General features: G+C 35.3%; 1 protein-coding gene across 1 annotated transcript in view; it reads left to right on the forward strand.

Moving 5' to 3' along the window:
• The first annotated feature begins 2,923 nt into the window (after positions 1-2,923).
• Positions 2,924-25,177, forward strand: part of DPY19L2 (dpy-19 like 2) — an 83,781-nt gene continuing 61,527 nt past the window's right edge. The window contains exons 1-6 of the mRNA XM_059932705.1: positions 2,924-3,305; positions 6,596-6,620; positions 7,974-8,061; positions 12,012-12,149; positions 19,056-19,176; positions 21,867-21,960. Of these exons, the coding sequence (XP_059788688.1) occupies positions 2,924-3,305; positions 6,596-6,620; positions 7,974-8,061; positions 12,012-12,149; positions 19,056-19,176; positions 21,867-21,960 (848 nt within the window). The remainder of the gene's footprint in view (positions 3,306-6,595; positions 6,621-7,973; positions 8,062-12,011; positions 12,150-19,055; positions 19,177-21,866; positions 21,961-25,177) is intronic.

Raw genomic sequence — 25,177 nt, forward strand, 5'->3', positions numbered from 1 at the left:
AAGTTACTGGCTAAAGGTCACGCACTGGTAATCTTGCATATATGAGTCCTCTATGTAAAAGATTTAGAATGCAGTATGGAACACAGTTAATTCTATGTGTTTACCATATATCTGAATCATATATATCCTGCTTATTTTACCTTTAACACTATATCATGAGTATTTTCCTATGTTGTTAAATAATCATTCAAAACAACTTTAGTCAATTTAGTAATGCTTCACTGTTATCAGTGTTCTGTAATTCATTGTTTGACATGGAGGTTACTTCTAATTTTCAATTATATAAATAATAGTACAATGAACATTATTATAAAAATTATTTTTTAAATGCCAAAAATGACCAGATTTGTACTTTCAAGGGCTAGACCAACGGAAAGAATATGCTTTATTCTGTTAGGACATGGAGTGATCCAAAAGACAACTGGAAACTCCAAGAAACAAACAAATTCAAAAAGGGAAACATAAGAAATAGGCAAAATAGATTGAAAAGAAGGAGACCAAAATCAGAAAGTCCAGTTCAAAGTTGTACAAGAAAATGTCACTAAAAATGACATCTGGCCAACATTCCAGTAGCAGCCACTCCTTACTTCCCACAAAAATACCCACTCCTCATGAAAAACAAAGACATAAAACTTATAAAATCACTTAAATGAATAATTTATCAACAAGGACCCTCAGATTACCTTTTAAAATATTCAACAAGATATAACTTAAAATAAACACATCTATTAAAATCACAGAGAGTTGAAGGATAAACAGATTAACTGGGAAAACACTGATTTTTAGAAAAGGCACAGATGGCCATATCAATTTCAGGTAAAAGTAGGGTGTATAATTCAGCTGACTTGAAACGTCTATTGGAAAATATAAATTGCCCAAATTGATACCAGAAGTAGTAGACAATGTAAACACACCATTAATAATGAAGGAAACGTAAAGACTAAAGAAAAATAAAAAGGCTCCAGAACCAGATGTTCTAATACATACAAAAAGGTGCAAATCCACCCAATTCACTTTATGAATCTAACATAATTCTACAATTCCCTTTTTATTAAAGGGAAACAAAATCATTGCACTCCAAAAACAATATTAAAATACTCATATGAAAAAATAAGGTATTTTTTTGAATTTGCATATTTACTCAATAATACATTTTTATCAACCACCCATAAGTACCTTGTATTTTAAACTCAGGATTGGACGATTTATTAGCTGTTAAAAGTTGGGTAAATCACTACATCCTTGATCCGCGGTTTCCTAATTCGTACAAAGTTATCGTGTGAATTAAATGCGAAAACTTTTTTTTTTTTTTGGCCCCGCCGCTGGGGCCCCTGGATTTCGCAGCGAAACCGCGGAGTACTAACCACTTGACAGCCAGGGAATTCCCTAGATGCGAAAACATTTTAAGCACCAAACATAGTGCCAGGAATGTAGAAACGCTCCTTGAAGAAAATCTTACAAACCAACAATATCAGCACTTATCGAATTTAAATAAGTGACAAGGTGAATAATACTGTCAGTAACTGCTTTAGACCTTCAGAGTAGGGAAATTAATGTGGGCTGGGGCTTGGAAGGTGATAGAATTGAGATGGGCAGGCAGAAATGGATGAAAAAGCTACAGAAGGGCTTTTTCATGTAAGTAAACGGATAGTTATGGAGTCACACTGTGGACCTCACTTGTAATGACTGGAAAGGAAGATTTGTGTCCGCGGACGTGGGAAACTAAAGTTGAAAAGGCAGACTGGGGCAGCTTGCTGAAGGTACCGACGAACAAGCCAAGGAGTTTACGTTTTATCTGTGGGCTAATGGGAGCCACGAGCATTTCTGAACGGTGTGGCATGCGGAAAATTAACCTGGCCACAGTGAGCCTAGATTAGATGGGGGAGAAGGGGCTTAGGGAGTTCGATCCATGATAAAACAGATGGGACATGAAGCGGCGCGGGCTCCAGCGGCCTGGACTGCAGCAGAGGACATGAAAAAAGCCAATGGCCCCTGTCCATCTTTGCCAGCCGCCCTAGCATCACGTGTGGCTGTGCAGTGACTATGGGGCTCCCCTCTCACGTGGTTCTGGGTGCTCCCTGGTTCAGAAGGGGGAGACTGCTGAGCGCAACTCCGCGCTCAACTGCTGACGAATTCTGAGCAACCTTGTTGGGGACACAATTTCACTTTAGAATAGATTAATAAGCGCTGTCCTCAAAGGGGACATCACCGAATTCGCGTCAACCAGAGGCTCTGGGGTTAGACTCACCGGGCTGACGCCTGCTCTGCCACCTGCTGCCTGCGGCCTCGGGCCACTGCCTCGGCGTAGGAGACGAACTGAGTGCTCAATGCTAAGTGTTCCAAGGAGGCGAGGAGAGACGCTCCTAATAAGTGCCAGGTGCATCACAGGCGCCCACTTCCTTCCCTCGCTCTCTTTCTACGGCTCTTTCTTTCAATTGAGATCTCCTTTCCCTTTAATAACCTCGAGACAGACAACCTTTTGGTAAAAATAACAAAGCTAAGCCTAAAGTCGAAGAAAGTTCCTCAGACTTGTCCACCAGCAGCGTAGGGCAGCGGTGAGCTGGGCGGCGCACGTGAGAGGATACGCCTGGGGAGACGCGCGTGGGGCGCTGCGCGGAGTCCGCTTACTTGGGGCTGTACACGTGGAGGCGCACGTGGGAGGATGCGCGCCGGGCTGCGCGCAGGGCCTGCGCACGTGGGGCTGCACGCGTGGGCGGCTCACCGGCCGCGCGGGGCAGCCTGGGCCTCACGCCTCCCTCCTTCCAGGTTTCGCGGTCGCCTTGACTACCCGGTGGCCGGCAACGGCGGCGGGGACTAGTCGTTGAGGCTGCGAGCCGAGCCAGACTTCTGCGGACCTCGCCCGAGTCGGCCGGGCCTGCGCCGGAGAGAGTACCAGCTCCATCCGAACAGGGACTATGAGAAAATGGTCGGGCAAACGAGGAATAAGCTCAAAGAAGCGGCCTCAGAGCCGTCGCACTCTCCCCGCTCCACGCAGTCTAGGCGGCGGCGGCGCCGGGCCACCGGAGCCGGGGAGCCGGAGTTGGACGAGGAGCCGAAGGAGGAGGTGAAAAAGCCGGAGCGGCCTTTGCCCGCATGCGGGGTGAACCTGCCAGGGGGCGCCCGGGAGTACTCGCCGCGGAGGACCCGAAACCTGAACGCGCAGAATTGCCTGCAAATGGAGGTGGTCGCAAGGACCGTTCTTCTCGGCCGCTTTCAATTCCTCAGCTGTTTCATGGAGCAGCTCCGCAACAAGATGCATGTATTGCGGAGATGTCAGTTCACGGGCAGGATGACCCTCGGCATAGGTGAGCAGAGTCGACCGGGGAAAGCCCTCGGCAGGAGCCCCGACGGCCCGAGGCCCAGCACTCCCGCGCGGTAGGCTCGCATCCGAGGAACTCGCGGGCCCTCTGAGCCTCGGGTTGGAAGTGGTTTTGGTGAATCTTGCAGATCAGTTTAACAAGCAAGTCTAGCAGCAATAATGGCGAGGTCCAATCTCTGGAAAATCGCTGACAAGAATTTCCAGCCCCCTTCTTTTAAAGTTCTTTTTAAGTTCTTTTAAAACATTTTCAAGGGTTTTCAGGAACAGTGATCACTTCATGTGTCACCAACAAAATGTCATCTTAAGGCAGCCATTTATCACAAGTTGTGAAAATGATACGGTAGCTTTTTCGGGGGGAGAGGTCAGACATCTTTTTCTGCACCTTGAATAAAGCAAAATAAACTGTTGGTTATTTTAATGAGTTGAGAATCTTTAATAGCGGAAATAGAGTCACATTAGGCAATATATTTCCCCATGTTTTCCATTTATTTTCATCTTGCTGAGGAGCTTTGATGCTTAAATTTTCTTATTTAAGCACTTGGAAGATGTTTATTTGTATTTCTCATTTTCTATAGCTGAAGACGTAACTTAAATATTGCTGTTTCATTAAAATCAGTTTTGAGCCTAGTCTTTGGTCAGACTGGCTGCTGATGTGTATTGAAACATAGATAAATGTCTCTTAATGTAAGTTACTGTGATTTCTTTTCTATCATAAGTTGACTGCTGATGTTAATTAAAGTAGAATGAATGTCCACATTTGGGGTGTGTTGAAAATACTTGAGAAATAATAGATGGGGGTTCATATTTAGATTTTGTCAGATGTCTAATTATGGAAACAGATACATTCCACATCCAGAATCAACATGGTCTTGAATACAGAGGTGTTTTGCCCAAACACAAGCCCTGGTGCACCCATGACTGGCACATTGAAGGCACTCAGTCAATGTTGGGTGAAATGATGACTGAGTATATTAAGTGCTATGAGAGTTCAAAAGAGTGAACTAATACTGGAGGATGAGAAGTGGGAAATGAGATCAGATAAGACTTTTAGGAAAAGGTGGGATTTGAATTGTGACCAAAAGGCTGATATTTGGATGCATGAAGCAGAGAACAAGTTTAGAGGCCTATAGAACAGCATAATCAGAGTCACGGAAGTAAGAAAATATTAAAGCAGAGTAAGGGTACAAAAAGAAGAGGAAGTAGGAAGTTCAAAAGGTTGGTTGGGACCAGCCATGGAGAGTCAATTCAAGCCTAGGTTTAAGGCATTTGGACTTCATTCTGTAGGGAGGCACCGATTGATTCTTTTCTTTAGGAAAATAATTTTTTAATGAGGTGAAATGCATATAACATATAATTAACCATTTTTAAAGTGAACAATTTTGTGACATTTAGTACATTAACGATGTTGTCATTGAATGATTTTTTTTTTTTTTTTTTTTTTGAATGATTTTTAAATAGAGTGACATGCTCAGAAGCGTGCTTCAGAGAGTAATTTGACAGCATTGTGTAAAATGGACTGGATATGGACTGAGAAAAGAAGCATAAAAAATAATTGGATGCTGGAATCCAGGCAATAGTGGTCTTAATGAGGGTAGCAACAGTAGGAATGGAGAAGAGAGGACAGAGGTGTAAGTTGATGGCAACAAATTGAGAGGAACTGGGTAGGTAGTGAGGTAGAAGAGGAAAAGAGTGTGAGGAGAGGGAGAGAGAACATTTGTTCAGGCATGAGGAGTGTAGATTTGGGAATTATCCATGTGGAAGTGAGTTGAAACGTTAAGATTGAGTGAGATTTCCAAGAGAGAAAAGAGGGCAAAGTAAAGCTATTTGAGAAAACACGTTATACTTAGTTTTAAGAGGTGAGAGGAGAAGGAAAACCAGATAGATAAGCATATAAAAACAAAATGGTCAGAAAGAGTTGGTATGATGGAAGATAACAGAGGAAGAAATCTAAGAATCTGGTCAAATGCTACAGAGAGATTGAAAAGCAGGAGAAGTGAAAGAGGCCATTGATGTTGATAACTAACTGATCATTGGTCATTTAAAAGAGTTATAGGAACTTAGAAGAAAGAAGTTGGCTAAGCATCTTGTCAGATAATGGCAGGGGGTGGAGGAGAGAATATTTCGTAGTTGGAAGGGCTACTACATCAAGAGAAGTGTTTTAAGGCCTAGGAAAATTAAAGGCTGAAGGGAAGAACCAAGGGGAGAGGGTGAGATTAAGGTTCCAAGAGACGGAATACTTGATAGTGCAGTCTTGGAGTAATTGGGAAGGATGAAATTAAAGGCACAAATTTGAGGTGCTAACTGTTGAAAAGAAGAGATGCTTCCTCTTCTGAGATGGTAGAGAATAGAAAAGCAAAGATTACTATGTAGAGAAATGTTGAAGTGGATATAAGAGACTTTGGGAGTGCTTGCATTAAATGATCTTTGTTTCAGTAAAGTATAAGGTTGGGTCACTATCAGAGGTGAGATTGACAGAGACAGGATACGGGGGCCCAGGAGACAGGCTTTTTATCACAACTTTGAAAGGAACTGTGATAAGCACTTATTTGCATTTACAGTATTGGCGTCATTACACCTTACCATTTTATCAGGTGTGGAATGTGGAGTATGAGGAGGGAGAGGCGCACAAATATTTTGAGGGTTTTTGGAAAGCTAGATGGACTTAGTAGGATATTTGATCTTTTCCTTAAATATCATTTTTAAGAGTAATTGTCTGGAGAATAAGAAAGAGGATACAAGTATAGTTGAATAGGGCATTCTCTGTGTATCTTAAGAGTTAATGAAACCTTATCAGAGGGGCATCTGTTTTGAGTTGAGAGGGAAGGTATAGGTTTAATTTTAAAGTGGTTCAGAGTATATTATGTATGTATTAGATAGAAAGTTAACATATGTAGCGAGTATATACTTTTTCTATAAAGACCCAAGTGGTAAATATTTTAAGCTTCACAGGCCACATATGGTCTCTGTTACCTGTTCTTCTTCCTTATTTTTATAACCCTTAAAAAATTTAACAAATATTTTTAGCTTGCAGACAATACAAAAACAGACCATGGGCCATAGCTTGCTGATCGTGGCATAAAACTAGTAAATCTGAGAAATACGAAGAGTGGTAGGAATGAGCTCAGGATAGTAAGAATTTGGAAAAAGAGCTGGAGAAGCATGATTGGGAACTTTCAACAGTGCAGTGTTTGTTTTAAAAATTATTAAATAGTTGTTTTAAAGGTATATTATAATGAAGCAGCTTTTAATGACTTTTTTCTTTTCTTCTTTTTCCAGCTGCCTTTGTGGCAATTTTGCACTGGTAAGATTAGTTTCAGTTTGAAATAAATGAAAACATTTGGATTAAAAATTGCCATTGCTGTTTGCATATAATAAAACAGTAACTGCTTGTTATGTGTATAGAACATCTGTATGTGCACCAGTTTACATATATATATGTATATATATTACCTTTTAAAACCTCATGTGAAGCAACATTTATAAATGGATGCATTAGGGGAATAGTAACTTATGAATTAAAATATTTTTGCTTTATCAAAGGATTCACCACTATATTTCTTAAATATCTAGCTTTTATAGTGTACTTCTCATGTTTATTTCATGTAAAAAGCTTCCTCATTTTATAGTAATTGAGTGTTGTTAGTGACAAACTTAGAGATAAAGTTTTAGTAACACCTGTCAATTGGAAATCAGGTAGAAATGAAGATAAACACTCTGTGATGGTAATACAAATTAAATGAGCCTTTCAGTATGCACACACCTGCACATAATTTTACACAAATGATATATTTGTAAAAACTATATGTAAAATAATAATATTTTTCCTCTGACATATCTTCATTTCTACCTGAGCTCAAGGATTTCTACTATTGGGAAGAATGGGATCTGCCCCACATCCTGTTGGGACAGTGCTCTTCTGATCATTATTCTGCAGGGAGATTTCGATGTTAGAACTAAGGCTGTAATGGTAAGAAACATTTCCTACAGCTGTTGGTACCGTGGCATGTGTCCTATGTGTAAATGAAGGTGAGTGAAAGATAGGGTTGCTATATGGAATTTTGATTTATTTTGTACTTCATTCGAAAGCATCTACTATGTAAATTAAGGATAGCATAATTGCTGACTATAACTTACTTGTCACATATGCTCATGTTTTCAGTACCTACAGCTGTTTTTTTAAGTTGCATTAATAAACTATCTCAAAGTACAGTCTTGTGTTCTTTGGCACTTTATGTAGTATTATTCTTATTTAAAAATTGCTTTAACCTGAAATAATTTTATTTAAAATTATATTCCAAAGCTTTTCAACAGTTAGAGGCATTCCCCAAACCTGGTACATTGGAAACACTTGTGAAACCTAACAGACAAAAACATGCTTCTGTTCTGATTTAGAGGCCTGGAGTGGGAGGAAGGGTGATGAGATCTGCAGGAGTTTTAGATATACAATTAAGATTAGGAACCAGGGAGTTAAGGAATTTCAGCTGTGTGCTAATAATGCTAGCTTATAAATGCCTAAAAATATACAAATTAGCAAGTTAAAAAATTATCTCAATATTTATTATAAAAATTTATTCTTTGTCTTTTTATGGCTTTCATACTTTGTTTATAATAGTTATTTTAGTGCTATTTTTGAAACATGTTACTTTTCTTCTAGGATACATTTAATAACGCTTTTTGAAAATGATCGTCATTTTTCTCACCTCTCATCCTTGGAACGGGAGATGACTTTTCGCACTGAAATGGTTAGGTTCTTTCTTCTAATGAATTCATTTGTAGTTTAAGAATAGTGAGACTATAAGGTGGAAATTTATTAGGAACTGAAATGAATTTTTGGTGAATTGCACTGTTTCTCAAGCTATAGCCTATAGGTTTATTTTGTTTTATTTTTGCTGTTTTTAAAAAAAATTTTATCGGAATATAGTTGATTTACAATGTTGTGTTAGTTTCAGGTGTACAGCAAACTGATTCAGTTATATGTATACATATATTCATTCTTTTTGAGATTCTTTACCCATGTAGATTATTACAGAATATGAGTAGAGTTCTCTGTGCTATACAGTAGGTCCTTGTTGGTTATCTATTTTATGTATAGTAATGTGTGTATGTTAATCCCAGGTTCCTAGTTTATCTCTCCCCACCCACGTTTCCCCTTAGGTAACCAAAGGTTTGTTTTTGAAATCTGGCCTGTAGGTTTATTATTTAAATAAAAAAGTGTTTTAGTCCTCACACCATAAACAAAAATAAACTCAAAATGGATTAAAGACCTAAATGTAAGACCTGAAACCATAAAACTAGAAGAGAACATAGGCAGAACACTCTTTGACATAAATTGTAGCAATATGTTTTTTGGATCTGTCTCCTAAGGCAAAAGAAATAAAAGTAAAAATAAATAGAGTCTAGTTAAATCTAAAATCTTTTTCAAAGCAAAGGAAACCATCCACAAAATTTAAAGACAAGCTACTGAATGGGAGAAAATACTTGCAAATGCTATGACTGATAAGGGGTTAATATCCAAAATACATAAACAACTCATACAACTTAATATAAAAGAAAAAGTTAAAAAAATTGACAGAAGACCTGAATAGACATTTTCCAAAGAAGACATACAGATGGCTAACAGGTGCATGAAAAGATGCTCAACATCACTAATTATTAGAGAAGTGCAAATCAAAACCACAATGAGATATCACCTCACACCTGTCAGAATGGCTGCCATCAAAAAGTCTACAAATAACAAATGTTGCTGAAGATGTGGAGAAAATGGAACACTGTTGGTGGGAATGTAAATCAGTGCAGCCATTATGGAGATCCCTCAAAAACTAAAAATAGAACTACCATATGATCCAGCAATTCCACTCCTGGGCACATATCCAAAAAAAACCAAAAATACTGATTTGAAAAGATACATGCACCCCAATGTTCGTGGCAGCATTATTTACAATAGCCAAGATATGGAAGCAACCCAAGTGTCCATCAACAGATGAATAGATAAAGAAGATGTAATATATATATGCAATGGGATATTAACCATAAAAATAATGAAATTCTGCCATTTGCAACAACGTGGGTAGTCCTAGAGAGTATTACGCTTAGTGAAATAAGTCAGAGAAAGACAAATACTCTATTTTATCACTTATGTATGAAATCTAAAAAATAAAACATATATAACAAAAAAAGTGTTTCAGGATTCTTTTTCTTTTACCTCATTCTCCTCCTCTCCTAAGGCAGACTCCTTTTGAAGATAATAAAGATCAATTATAATAGCTGAGGAAGAAGGAAAACAAAGACAAGGTTTAAGAAGTGATACAGGGCTACCAAAATGATCAGAAATTGCTTTCTCTTATGGTGGAGTTGGGAGATCCTATGTTTTATCTGGCTCTTTAAATTTTTTTTTAGCTCTCTTGATTTCAAGATAATTTCTTTTAAGAGACAACTTTTGATATAATGCTTTCTGTTTTTTTGACACCTAACCTATAAAATGGAGATAATACTATCTACCATATGTATTTCACATAATTGTTATGGGGGTTAAATGGGAAAAAGAATGCCAGAATTGCAGAAATTTACAATTAAGAGAGACCAGGACTGTCTTCCAGATCAGCTAGTTAGGGGCCAAGAGAAGAATTGAAACTGGCTCTCCTGACTGTTTAGCCACTACTTTTGTTTTTTGGTTTTAATTGTGGCTAAATTAAAATAAAAAATTTTAATTAAAAAAATTAGAAAAATTTACCATTTCAACTATTTTAAAGTATACAGTTCTGTGGCATTAACACTTACGTTGTTGTGCAACCATCACCACCATCCATCTCCAGAACTTTATTATCCCAAACAGACTGTACCTGCTGAACACTTAACTCCGCACTCACACTCACTCCTTACCTAGCTGCTTGGTGACCTCTATTCTACTTCCTGTCTCTATAAATTTGCCTACTCTAGGTATCTCAGCCATTGCTTTTTAAGTCTCACCGTATAGCCACTTAAAGCTTTGAAGAATTGAGTGTGTTAGCATTTGTATGGCATTTGACTTTTTATTATAGGTATTTCCAAAGACAGGATATAAAATATTATTAAATAAAAGAGCATAGCTGTGGCAGAGTCTGGGCTTTGATGACAGATCACTAGATTCAGATAGCAGTTCTGTGCTTTCTTGCGTAATGGCTAGTAAGTTGACTTTGATTCTCAGTCTCATCTGTTAACTGGAAATAATGCCAGCCTTACAGGGTTTTATTGAAAATGAAGGAAGACGAAAATGAATGAAGCACATAGCACAGTACCTGGCCCCAAAATAAAACTGTTATTAATAAAAATTTATATTTTCTATTTATCTAAGTATAGACATGCATATTAAATATCTTTTCATTGTAGTATTGCCTTGTTTCTCTCATAAGCAAAAGGGAAAATCCTTATATGAACTTATTTTACTAATCAAAATTATGAGTAAATGCTTTTTCAGACATCAGCTAAAACAGATCTTTAATTTTTTTAATACTTTTTTAAAAAATAAATTTATTTTATTTATTTTTATTTTTGGCTGTGTTGGGTCTTCATTGCTGCGCGCGGGCTTTCTCTAGTTGCAGCGAGCGGGTGCTACTCTTCGTTACAGTGCATGGGCTTCTCATTGCGGTGGCTTCTCTTGTGGAGCACGGGCTCTAGGCGCCCAGGCTTCAGTAGTTGTGGCTCATGGGCTCTAGAGCGCAGGCTCAGTAGTTGTGGCGCACGGGCTTAGTTGCTCCGTGGCATGTAGGATCTTCCCGGACCAGGGTTCGAACCCGTGTCCCCTGCATTGGCAGGCAGATTCTTAACCACTGCGCCACCAGGGAAGCCCCCTAGATCTTTAATTTTAATAGTCACTATTGTTGCTTAGTCTATCAAAAATAAAGTACCTATAGTTGTATGAAGCAGGAATGAGTGTAGGGTTGAAAATTGCTTTTAAAGTTTTTTGAGGGAGTGTGTATTACCAACTATGTGGCCCTTTATTTTTTAGGAAGGAAAGCAGGAAATTGATGAAGTAATGTGAAACAACATGCTTTTGTTAATCTTTGGAATTTAACTAAACAGCACTTTTAGTAGTCTAATAAAATCATTATTCCACATGCTGGAATACACTAAAATAATCCTTTTTTCAGGACACAGCATTTGTGTCATGAACAATAGTCAGTTCACATTTAGTTAGCTTTCACTTTGTGCAGAGCCAATAGATGGAACTAGGAAGTAAGATGAAAGCACAAAGTTCCATCTAATGCTCTTGTGGTCACTTATTTCTTAAGAGTTGGAGAAAAAGAAGTAATTTTCTCTATGCAAAGTTCTACATGTACAAGGACATGAAGTCATCTCTGTGCCAAAATCATCAGATCTCAACCTCCAGGCATCTCATAATGTGGGGGTAAAATCAGGCTTGGTAAAATTAAAAATATATTGTTTACATATTTTAAGGTGTGGTTGGAAAAGCTCCTTAAAATGTTTAACCATCCCTTTAACTCTTTTTCAAACCTACAGAAAACATGAAAGAATAGTATAGTGATAACCTGAAAATGTATGCCTTTTTTGCATCCAAGAATGCACTAGCGAGGAGAAATTAGGTAGTCTTGTTATCTATCCTTTTCTTTTTTTCAGAGTAAATTGTTCTAAAAAGAGTTATAAAAATAAATATTTTCAAATTTTACTTACATTGACAATTTGTACTTTTTTAAAGGGACTTTATTATTCCTACTTCAAAACCATTATTGAAGCACCTTCATTTTTGGAAGGACTGTGGATGATTATGAATGACAGGCTCACTGAATATCCCCTTGTAATTAATACAGTGAAACGCTTCCATCTTTATCCAGAGGTAAGCAATATTTGGGGACAAATATTTGTAGAGGGATTCTTCTTTATCAGATAAAAATAGTAAGCACAATGATATTATAGGAAGGAAGGGATTTTAGAGTTTATTGACTGTATGTGTCCTTACAGTTGAGCAGTGTATCAAAAGTTCCTCTCCTAAATTTAAAAACCCCAGAAATTATGCTCACATGAACTTAAAGAATAGAACCTTGGTATGGAATTAATGACCAGCGTAATAGGCCAAATGGGAAGGAGCCAAGAAGGATTCTCGATGGAGATGGTCTGTTGGCTTTATTTTTTTTTTAAACCTCTATCTATTATTTTCTAATTCTAGCATAAATATATCCTGTTAAATTCCTCTTCTTTTCCCCAAGCAAGTCTCGGTGAAAAGCAGTACATGGCTACTGCAATATTTACAAAGACCATATATTACAAAACATCAGCAGAGAAAACGTTATGGGAAGATATTATTGAAGCATTCTTTAATCAGTGTTCATCAAATTACCTCCTTGTTTTTATAAAATGCAATAAATGAATGATTTGATGAAAAGTAATGTCAGGGCAAAAGCAAAATAGATACAAATATAAGTACAATATCTTCTTTTTAAAAAATTTTTATTGGAGTATAGTTGCTTTATAATGTTGTATTAGTTACTGTACAGCAAAGTGAATCAGCTATATGTATACATGTATCCCTTCTTTTTCGGATTTCCTTCCCATTTAGGTCACCACATAGCACTGAGTAGAGTTCCCTGTGCTATACAGTAGGTTCTCATTAGTTATCTATTTTATACATAGTATCAATAGTATATATGTCAGTCCCAATCTCCCAATTCATCCCACCCACCCTTTCCCCCCTTGGTCTCCATACATTTGTTCTCTACATCTGTGTCTCTTTTTCTGCTTTGTAAATAAGATTGTCTATACCAATATTTTCAGATTCCACATATATGCATTAATATACAATATTCGTTTTTCTCTCTCTGACTTGCTTCACTCTGTATGACAGTCTCTAGGTCCATCCATGTCTCTACAAATGACCCAATTTCGTTCCTTTTTATGGCTGAGTAATATTCCATTGTACATATGTACAACATCTTCTTTATCCATTCATCTGTCGATGGACACCTAGGTTGCTTCCATGTCCTGGCTATTGTAAATAGTGCTGCAGTGAACATCGTGGTGCATGACTCTTTTTGAATTACAGTTTTCTCAGGGTATATGCCCAGTAGTGGGATTGCTGGGTCATATGGTAGTTCTATTTTTAGTTCTTTAAGGAACCTCCACACTGTTCTCCATAGTGGCTGTATCAATTTACATTCCCACCAACTGTGCGAGAGGGTTCCCTTTTCTCCACACCTTCTCCAGCATTTATGGTTTGTAGATTTTTTCATGATGGCCATTCTGACCAGTGTGAGGTGATATCTCATTGTAGTTTTGATTTGCATTTTCTAATAATTAGTGATGTTGAGCATTTTTTCATATGTTTGTTGGCCATCTGTATGTCTTCTTTGGAGAAATGTCTATTTAGACCTCCAGCCCATTTTTTTGATTGGGTTGTTTGTTTTTTAATATTGAGCTGCATGAGCTGTTTGTGTATTTTGGAGATCAGTCCTTTGTCAGTTGCATCTGTTGGCTTTAGAGACCGTGTGGATGGGCATACTGATCACATGAAGGGACAGTGACAGTGATGAGTAGAATAGTGACCTTGGGGATACATTAATAAGGCAAGATTTATTTAGTTATATAGCTAGAAATCTATGAATACTTCCCAATACTAAAAAAAGTATGAATTTTATGATAGTCTTCAAATTCTAGAAATCGGAAAAAGGAAGAAAAAATATAGTAGATTCAATTTGTGAAATCTGAAGGTAAATGCTGACTTGACAGCATGGTAAGAACTACTTTTGAGTTATCTCAGAATCCAGCAGATTAGTTAAAAAGTCTTTTTATTTCTTTCTTCATATTTTATAGCTTTTAAAAATTATTATTATTTTGATTTTAAAATGTTTAAAATTGCAGAAGCTAGAGAATAATGTGCAAATATGTGTGGTCAACGACCTACAATAAATGCTATTCTTTTATCGTTTTTGCTTCTGATATTTTAAAATAAATAAAGCATTATAAATACAGTTAAAGTCATCTTTGTTCTGCTTCCCAGTTAAGTTTGTTCCTTTCCCATTCTCACAAGCATCATTATTGTGAATTTGATGTGTATATCCATCCAGTTCTTTTTTCAAGGATTGTTTTATGTGTTTTTGTAATTTCACATAAGTGTTCTCATACTGAACATACCACTCTACAACTTTTTCCTCAATATTTTATTTTGGAATTTTTGAAAATGTATGTACATGTTTATTTTTCTCTAATTTTAACCATTTTATGAATTCCAAAATTAATTGTATATTTCCCTATTATGGATATTAAATTATTTCCAGTTTTTAAATTACAGATGTAAACCATATAATCCAGCAATTGTACTCCAGGACATTTATCCCAGAGAAATTAAAATTTATGTTCACACAAAAACCTATACACGTTTACTGTAGCTTTATACATTGTAGCACAAAACTGCAAACAACACAGATGTCCTTTGACATGTGAATGGTTAAAGAAACTGTGGTACATTCATACCAGGAATACAATTCAGCAATAAAAAAGGAATAAACCATAAGAAACTGCCAAACTATTTTCCAGAGTGGTTACGCAATTTTACATTTCTACCAGGAATGTATAAGTGATTCACTTTCTCCACAAGGTCTCCAGCATTTGGTGTTGTCACTACGTTTTATTTTAACCATTCTGATTTATCAGAATGTAGTGATTTATCATCATAGTTTTAATGTGCATTTCCCTAATGACTAATGTTGTTGAACACCCCTTTTTTTTTTGTTTATTAGCTATCTGTATACCCTCTTCAGTGAAATGTGTCTTCATGTCTTTTGCTAATTTTCTAATTGGGTTTTTTTTTTTTAATGTTGAATCTTAGGATGTTCTTTATATATTCTAGGTACTACTTCTTTGCCAGGTATGTGGTTTGCAAATATTTTCTCCCAGTCTATACCTTGTTTTTTCATCCTCTTAAGTAGAGTCTTTTGCATAAGAAAATTTTAAAATTTTAATGGAGTCCAGTTTAGCAATTTTTCTTCTTGTGGATTGTGCTTTTGGTGTCAAGTCTAAGAATTCTTTGCCTAGCCCTAGATGCTAAATATTTTGTTTTTTTCTAAAAGCAATTAGAATTCTACCTGTGATCCATTTCATTTTGAATTAATTTCTTTATGTGACGTGAGACGTGAGACTTGGGTAAAGGTTATGTTGTTGTTGTTTTTTACCTATAGATGTCCAATAGTTTCCACACCAGTTGTTGAAAGGGCTATCTTTTCTTCATTGAATTGCTTTTGCACCTATGTGACAATAAATTAGGCATATTTCTATGGGTTTATTTCTGTGTTCCCTGCTCTCTTCCATTGATTTATGTGTCTGTCCCTCTGTCAGTACCATATAGTCTTGATTAATGTACCTATACAGTAAGTCTTGGATTAGGTAAACTGATTTCTGTCACTTCATTCTTTTTCAAAATTGGTTTAGCTAGTTCATGTGCCTTTTAATGTGTATTTAAGAAGAATGTTTTCTATATCTAATTCTATTGATACTTTGATAAGAATTACATTAAACATGTAAATAAATTTGAGGAGAATTGACCTCTTCGCTATTGAGTCCTCAAATTCATGAACATGGTATGTCGCTTGTTTATTTAGGTATTCTTTGGTTTCTTTCAAAAGCATTGTGTAGTTTTCAGCATACAAGTCCTGTATGTGTTTTGATAAATATACACCTAAATATTTCATGTTTTTTTAAATGATGATAAAGGAGATTGTATTTTTAATATTGATGCCCACATGTTCATTGCTACATGGAAATACAGTTGATTTTTTTGGTATGTTTATCTTTTACCCTGCAATCTTGCTGAATTCACTTATTAGTTCTAGGAGTATTTTTTTTTTATGCATATGTTGGGATTTTCTACATAGTGAGTCATTTAATATGCAAATAGAGTATTATTTTTTTCTTTTAATCTGTATGTCTATTATTTCTCTTATTTACCTTATTGCAGTGGCTAGAACTTTCAGTACTATGTTTATTAAGACTGGTGAATGTGGACATCCAGGCCTCATTCTTGGTCTTAGGGAGAAAGCATTCAGTCTCTAACCATTAAGTATAAAGTTAGCTGTAAGTTTTTTTGCACATGACCTTTATAAGATTGAGGTAGTTCCTCTCTTATTCCTAGTTTTTTTCTGTAAGTTCTTATCAGAATGGGTATTGAATTTTTTCTAATGCTTTTTCTGCACCAATTGATATGATCATGGAATTTATCTTCTTTGTACCATTAATATGATGGAGTACATTCATTTTTTCATACTGAAATAGTCTTGCATCCTGGAATAAACCCCATCTGATCATGTCATATAATTATTTTTATATATTGCTGAAATCCATTTGCTAATATTTTGTTAGGGCTTGTTACGTCTGTCTTTATAAGGGATATTAGTATGTGGTTTAATTTTTTGGTACTTTCTTCGTTGGTTTCAGTATCAAGTATCAAAGTATCTTTAACTCCAAACCTGAGAAAATAAGGCAAAGGGTAAGTCCAGGGAACCTATTACCATGTCATTCCTTGGGCCCTGACATTCCTATCTAGTTTGCCTTCTTTCCTCTACCTTTCAGGGTCTTCTTGTGTTTGATTTATATTATTCTAAGGAGTTCTAGTTGTACTTGTAGGAATAGGAAATTTACATTATTTAAATATTGACCTTTTTTTCATTTTCATTTAGTTTAAGTGATTTTCTAATTTCCCATGTGATTTCTCCTTTGATCCATTGGATACTTAAATATTGTTACTTAATTACAAAGTACTTATGGGTTTCCCAAATTTCTTTCTTTTTTTTTTTTTAATTTCTATAAGTACTTTTCAATGTAATTTGTAGTAGTAACAATTGTATAGTATAGACCTACCTAAGATCTAAGATGAAAGAAGCAGTTTTCTGCAGCAGCTTTCTCTATATCCCAACTTACTTTTCAAAAGCAGTCTGACCTTATTCCCTCTAATGATTATCTGTCTAATTCTAGTGTAAATGGAAAAATCAAAAAGAAAAAAAAAACCTATTTGTTGAATCTTCAACTTTAGTTAACGTTGACTTACTCTGTGTATATAAGATAAGGACTTAGCTTATTAGACTAGGCCCATTTTTTCCAGTGTTTGATAAGTATTATTTTTAGTTTTGGGTTATTTTTGGAACTTTATGTCATTACATCTCTGTTTCTTGTTCCACTAGTTTCCAACAATATGGCCTCTAAAACATTAGCTAATTTTTTTCTTTTTACTTATTAAAAATATTTATTGAATAATTTGCACAGTTTTCAGCTTCTTTGATGCTTTGAACAAGTAATCATGGTAATGTAGTTCATTTGTTTTTAAAACTTGAAAGCATGTAAATGACAGGCAACAAGGACTCGTCCAGTCTTATTTTCATATTGCATAGATACAATATGCAGATTTACATTTGCTTGCGACCTTATATAGTACTTAAGTTTTGAAGTAAATGTCCATACTTTGTGTTCACAAGGAGATTAATTTCTCTTCTAAAGATGAGATTAATTTCTCATCTAAAAGTGTAAGTTTGAAACAATGTATTTTGAAAAGACAAAAGCATTTAAAGCTTACTATATGCCAATACTTACATATATAAGCTCTAATCTCCCATCACTCTTGTAAGATGGTTATTATTGATATTAACCTCATTTTACAGATGAGGTGGCTGAGGTTCAGAGGCTGAAGGATTACTTCACGCCATAGAAACCATACCTTGCAGAGTCAGAATCATTTGTTCTATTTTGACTTCAAAGTCATGCTTTTCTACCATATTAAACGACATCTCAGAAAGGAGTATAATTCTAGAATTTGCACATACATTTAATGTGGAAATTTTTTGTACATGTATGAAAAATACACAAGAATAGAAGTTATAAATTTAAGCAGAATGTCAGTCTTATAAAATTAAGTGATAAAATAGTAAATAATATTATATATGAAAAGATGTTTATGACATTGCTTAGTGATGTATATTACATTAACATCTTATAATATATAATATTACATAATGAATAACTCTAGCTACATGTTTTTTATGCCTAGGGAGAGACTGGAAGGATGATCACCAAAATAGTAAAAGTAGTTCTAGGTTATTTTTAGTTTCCCTTTGAACTCCTCTTTACTTTTTTTAACTTCTTTCCCCAATGATTTTGCATTATTTTTCCCAAATCTATAAAATTATTTATTAAAAAATCTCCCAGGCATGAGCATTTTGTCTGTAATTTTTTTGTTGCTATTTTCCCTTGTCTTTAAACTTTTTAAAGTAGATTTCAGGTTGGGAAGTACTGGTTAATTAAATCTGCTTGGTCAGAGTTTTAATGGGCACAGGAGCTATTGTTCCATGTGCAGTTGGTTTTATAGACTATGAGTTGGTTTTTAGACTATGAAGAAAATAAGTTCAAGGACCTAAGGGAAATGTTATGAAATACTTCTGTAAATCTTTGTATTTTGCTATTAATTATCATAATTATGTACTTCATGCTTGATTTTACAGCTACTATTAATTATGTTAGAGTTGATTACAAGAGTATATTACAGAGATGTCGATCACAACATAAATTTTGTAGATGTGCATTACTCAGTAATACACAACTTTAGTTGATAGTGTGTGTGTATAAAATTTTAAATGAAATGATTTAAATAAATTCATCAAAGTTTATAATGTTAAAGGCAACCATCATAAAATGGTATTTTGGAAAAATTATGATTAAGAAGATATTGAATTTTTCTTTATTATCTTTTTGATTTTATCTTTTGTAGGTGATTATAGCCTTCTGGTATCGCATATTTGTGGGAATAATGAATTTATTTGGGCTGGAAACAAAGACCTGCTGGAATGTGACCAGAGTAGAACCTCTAAATGAAGTTCAAAGCTGTGAAGGCATGTTTCTTCCTAAAATGCTGTTGTATTGTCATTAATGTTTACATAAACATTTTATAATGTTATGACTCACTTTAAGAATTATTATAAACTACTGTGATTTTTTTTCTTTAAAAACAGTCTAGAACTGATTCACCTAAAAGTGTATTTACCCTTTAATTTTCTGAGAAGGCAATGTACTTGCTAATAAGAGTATTAATTTGGAATTTAATTTGAGTATTAATATACTCCAGTGTAAGGCCATATTGATTATAAGTCATTCCTCCATTTCAGAAGGTACAAAAAAAGCTTTGGGGTGGCTTGAATATATAAATTTGGAGGATGTAGATTAAATAGTCACAGTTCTACCTGTAATAGTTAACATAAATAGTTAATGTAAAAATTTAGTTATGCATAAATATTTAAAAATCAGATATATAATAGATTACTTTAGAAATTCTGCTGTTTTTGTGCTCTCACAGTCCATGAATAGTTCTAATCAAACTCTTCATATACATCTTATACGTCAGTATCTTTGTCAAAGAACTGCTTTTCGAATCATCTAACAGTTTTCCAGGATCTGTAATTGTCACTTCCATTTAAGATGTTTGCAATTTAGCACTGTTACAATCTTAGCATGATGCTGTTCCTTGAAACTCTTATTTGAAATCACATGTATCTACTTGCATAACACAGTTGTTTTTTCTTTATTTCTTCATATTCTCTAGAACATTACGTTTTATATTTTTGTTGACTTGTGTACAGTAACATTCAGTTCTCAGAATATATCCTAAATTTGTATTTCCATGTTTCCCTTACATTTTTACTGATTCCCTCAGATGGTCTTTATAACCATGGTCTAAAACAGCATTGGTAGAAGATATTTGAGGGCAATTAGACTTTTTTTTTTTTTTTTTGTACAAACTAAAGGAATTGAGAGACTGCCTCAACCAGCTTAGAAGGTATAAACTTTTCTGAGGGATGGGAAAAAAATCACTTTATATATGTACATATATGGTATTTATTAAGTTGCCACTAAGTGATAGGTTAGTGTTGGCACTTGGGACCCCAAGATAAACTGGGTAAACATGGGGCCTTACCCTCATAGAGTTTGCAACATAAGAGGGATGTTAGCGGTTACAACTGTGGTGGATGTTACAAATAGGAAAATAAGATTGCTGGGGTTAGAAGAAGTGTTTCAAGAATAGGAACCAGCATTTTCCAAAGTCCTGAGGCAAGGGAGAACTGAAAGAGAGCTAGACTTCCTAGAGCAGAGAGATAGAGAAGAAAACATGGTGTGAAATGATGCTTAGAATGTAAGCAAGGGTCCGACAGTGAAGGACCATTTACTAGTTAAGGATTTTATGTGTATTCATTGAAGAATTTTGACAGATTTTTATTTTCAAAACACAATTTCGGCAGTTACATGGAAAAGACACTAGTAAAGGACAAAAGTGAATTCAGTGAGGCCAGGTAGGAAACTGTTTTGCTTTCAGCAAGTGATTGCAGGAAAGGTAACTGGAAAATGAATGGATTTGAGAGATAGCTGGAAGGAGAAACGACAAGATTTGGTAATTGTTTGATAGGGAAGGGGAAGGAGAATGAATTTATGTAACACTGTTGGGTTTCTGGCTTGAGTCCCTCCATTCAAAGTGGTAAGAAACATTTTTAAAAAGTAGCGGGTTTGAATTGCTATTAATTCGAGGTACCTGAGAGACCCCAAAGTGTAGATGTCAAGTGGCTACCTGCATATACATATCTACAGGAATAAGAAGAAAGTTCTCATCTGAAGGTAGACTTGGAGTCATCTGTATATAGATGATAATTGGAACCATGGAAGTGGAAGAATTTCCTTAAGGAGAATATGCAGACTGAGAAAAGAAGAAGGTATATGACAGAGCCTAAGGTGGTCCAACATTGAAGGGGGTTGTGTAAAAGGATGAGAAGTTACTAGGACAGACTGAAAAGGAATGATCAGAGAAGAAGAAATCAGAAAGGCCAGCCTTTAGATCCTGGCTCCACCAGTTATAGCTAAATAACTTTTGGCAAGTTACTTAAGTTTTCTGTGTTGTTTTCTCAACCATTAAAAAACGTATTTTCATACCAAGTAATTTCAAAGATTTGTTCTGAGTATTATGTGAGATGATGATTACAAAGTACCTAGTAGATTATGTGTGTGTGTTAATATATTATATATATATGTATTGTCTTATACCCAGGATATATTAAGTATTAAGGTCCTGGCTATACATGATAATGGATCAATTTATCCCATACAGACTAAAGCTGCTCCTTGATCAATTTATCCCATACAGACTAAAGCTGCTCCTTGAAGTCAGGGGCCGTATTTTGCTCACCCTAGAGCCTAGCAAAAGATAAAAATAATGCAATGGATTTTCGCTTGTAATTTATCAAATGGCTCTACAGACAGTTCTAGATACGGAACAATAGCAGCATCACCTAAATAAAATGAAGCACCAACTAATCATTACACTATAACAACACTTCAATAGGGAAAAGTATAAATGTAACTTATAATGCCTCATGGATGGGGAAAGTACTAATGTAACTATTAAATAGAGCAGCAGTCTGAGCAGCAAAGCTTTCAGCAAATTCATGAGCTCTTGATTACAAAGCACTGAGATAATTATGCCCAATTGCTGTATAGTAATTTATTCATTAAATACCGAATAATCTGTGTCTTTTTAAAGGATTGGGAGACCCTGCTTGCTTTTATGTTGGTGTGATTTTTATTTTAAATGGAATAATGATGGGATTGTTCTTCATATATGGTGCATACTTGAGGTAAGACTACTGTATTAAAAGATCTTTCAGTGGAATAATAAGGACTTTCTGACGTTTGTTGATTAAATTAAAAGGATAAATAACAAGATTAATGGACTAATAGTAGGAAACTTTTAGCTTTTATTTTTTCAGAGGCTGAGCCAAATATGCAGCCAAAAAGTAGAGCTGTTGCTAAAACAATATCTTAAAGGTCCCTCTTTTATCCTTATGGGGATATTTTTTAAGCTAATTAAGATTCCTTAACAAAGATTTTAATGAAAATACCTCTAGATCATGTGTAAAATTATTATAACATTAGAGGGGATCATTGGTTGGCATTAGTAGCAAAGTATTAATATTTCTAATTTTCATCTCTGTTCATGTGAAATTAAGAAAGCAATAAAAGAAATTGTATATCACTTGTAGCAGACACTTACATTTGATAGCCTGTCTTTCTTGATAACAGCACCACAATTTTGTTTGGGGTAGCAGGGTGCCCAATTTCAGGTGATAAGTTGAAGTTAACTATGACAATCATGTATTCTGCTTCCCACTCTCCATTGCATGTTGGGAGAGCCATATGAGCTAGCTTTTCTGGTGAAAAAGAAGGTGAAATCAGACTTGGTTACTCCAGGAAAGCATTTGCCTTTCTAACAAAAGGTTAGATTCAGCTGCCCCTTTTCTGTTATCTTCCTGCTTTTACCTGGATGTGATACCTGGAGCTATTGCAGTCATTTTGTGATCATGAGGGAAAGGCCATAAACATAGCACATATGTCTGCCTTAACATCCTTTTGCTGCTGAACCAATGCCAACAGACACTTATCTTTTATTTTCTTGTTGAATGATACAATAAGCATCCATATTATTTAAGACACTTTTGTCAGATTTTGTTTCTGACAACAGAATACATTTTTAACTGAATCATCAGATTTCTTTACAATGTTATTCTTGAACTGCACAACATTAAAAGTGAAAAATCTAGATTTAATCTTTCAACAATTACTGAGTTTTCATAAGGTTTATGTTTCTATAGAGATTAATATATATATACCCCTTGTGTTTGGAAGTTTTCAGCATAAAAATCCTAGCACAGAATCAGTGAAAAATTGTGATCTTGATAAAATTTGTTGACCTTGATAAGCTGATTTTAAAATTATTCAGAAATGCACAGGGCCTAAAATAGTTGAGACAATCCTGAAGAAAATGTGAGAACTTACTTCATTAATTATTTCTGTATTATAAAGTTAATGTAAATAAGACAATGTGATATTGGCATAGAGATAGACAAATAGATCACTGGAATAAAGTAGAACCCAGAAGCAGAAATGTACATTTGATATACACTTGGTATATGACAAAGTGGATATTACAGATCAGTGGGTAAGGATAGGCTTCTCAATAAATGGTGCTGAAATAATGGGGAGATCATATGGAACACAGCAGAGTCAGAACTTATGAAAAACAAATCCTAGTTGGATTAAAAACTCAAATGTGATAGACAAAATTATAAAATGTTTAAAATGTTATATAGAAGATTATCATCAGTAACTTGGGGGTAAGAAAGGATTTCTTAAACAAGGTACAAAAGTCCAGCCATGAAGAAAAAAACTGATAAATTTGATGAAAAGAATTTAAGTTCCTCAAGATATAATAGAATGAAAAGATAAGCCACAAGCTGGGAAAAGATACTGCAAAGCACGTACGCAATGTGGTATCCAGACTTGCATTCATTAATTTGACAAATATTTTTTGAATGCCTACTGTGACTGGGAGCACTATTCTAGGTGCTAGGAAAACAAAACAAAGCAAACAATCCCTGTCCTCATGGAATTTGTATTCTAGGGGATAGACAAAGACTAAGAAGACAGACCACCCAATTGAAAATTGGACAAAATATTTATGAATAGACATTTCCCAGAAGAATTCCAGATTGCCAATAAACATATGTAAAATTGACCACCATCATTAATTATGGGGAAAATACTAATTTAAACCACAATGAGATACCATTTCACACCTACTAGATTGACAAAGGCAACTTTTAACCCTGGTGGGTGGATATATAAGTTAGTACAGCTGTTTTGGAAAAACAGTGTGCATTATCTAGTAATAGTAGATACCTTATAACTCAGCAATTCCAATTTAAAGTAAATATGCCCTAAGAACCTCTTTTATGTACACCAGAAAATATATACAAGAACATAGCAGCATTGTTTGTAGTAGCTCCAAACTAGAAACAACTTAAATGTCCTTCAGCAGAGAAGTGTACACATTGTAGGTTTATTAATACAGTGAAATACTGTACAACAATGATAATGAACTAAAGCTGCAAACATCAACATGGAAAAATCTTACAAATATAATGTTGAATGGATCAAGGCATGCACAAAATTAAAAAATACTGCATACTTATATTTGTATAAAGTTTAAACACATTAAATGATAGTATGATATGTATATAGAAGCAGTTATATTGGTAATCACAAAACTCAGGATAGTGGCTGTCTTAAGGGGTGGCAAGTGAGGTCTCAGGGTGTGATCAATTTTCTGTTTCAATGATATATGGTAGATACAAGAATATCCACTTTATAAGTGTTCTATAAGCTATCTAGAAATTTTTATGCACTTTTCTATATGTGTGCCAGATAGGAAAAATACATAAGCTCATCAGTATTTTGAGGGAAAGGATTACTTTTAGATTATGTTAACAGGGGCTTCCCTGGTGGCGCAGTGGTTGAGAATCTGCCTGCTAATGCAGGGGACACGGGTTCGAGCCCTGGTCTGGGAGGATCCCACGTGCCGCGGAGCAACTGGGCCCGTGAGCCACAACTACTGAGCCTGCGCGTCTGGAGCCTGTGCCCCGCAACGGGAGGGGCCGCGATAGTGAAAGGCCCGCGCACCGCGATGAAGAGCGGCCTCCGCACCGCGATGAAGAGTGGCCCCCACTTGCCGCAACTAGAGAAAGCCCTCACACGAAAACTAAGAGACCCAACACAGCCATAAATAAATAAATAAATAAATAAATAAAGTATTAGATTATGTTAACAGGCTTTAAAATGTTCTAGTTTAAAAAATAGTTTGTATTTATTATGCTTTTTTCAAATATGGAAAATGTTACACGAGACTAAGACATTTTAAAAGTTAGTATTTTTCATTGGGAGAGCTACCCAAAAGGTGATAGTCTTCTCTAAATTGGTTACACAGTTCTAGAATATCAAATAAATTATTAGGCTCCA

This window comes from Balaenoptera ricei, chromosome 9, assembly GCF_028023285.1.
Source record: "Balaenoptera ricei isolate mBalRic1 chromosome 9, mBalRic1.hap2, whole genome shotgun sequence".
Taxonomy (NCBI): Eukaryota; Metazoa; Chordata; class Mammalia; order Artiodactyla; family Balaenopteridae; genus Balaenoptera; species Balaenoptera ricei.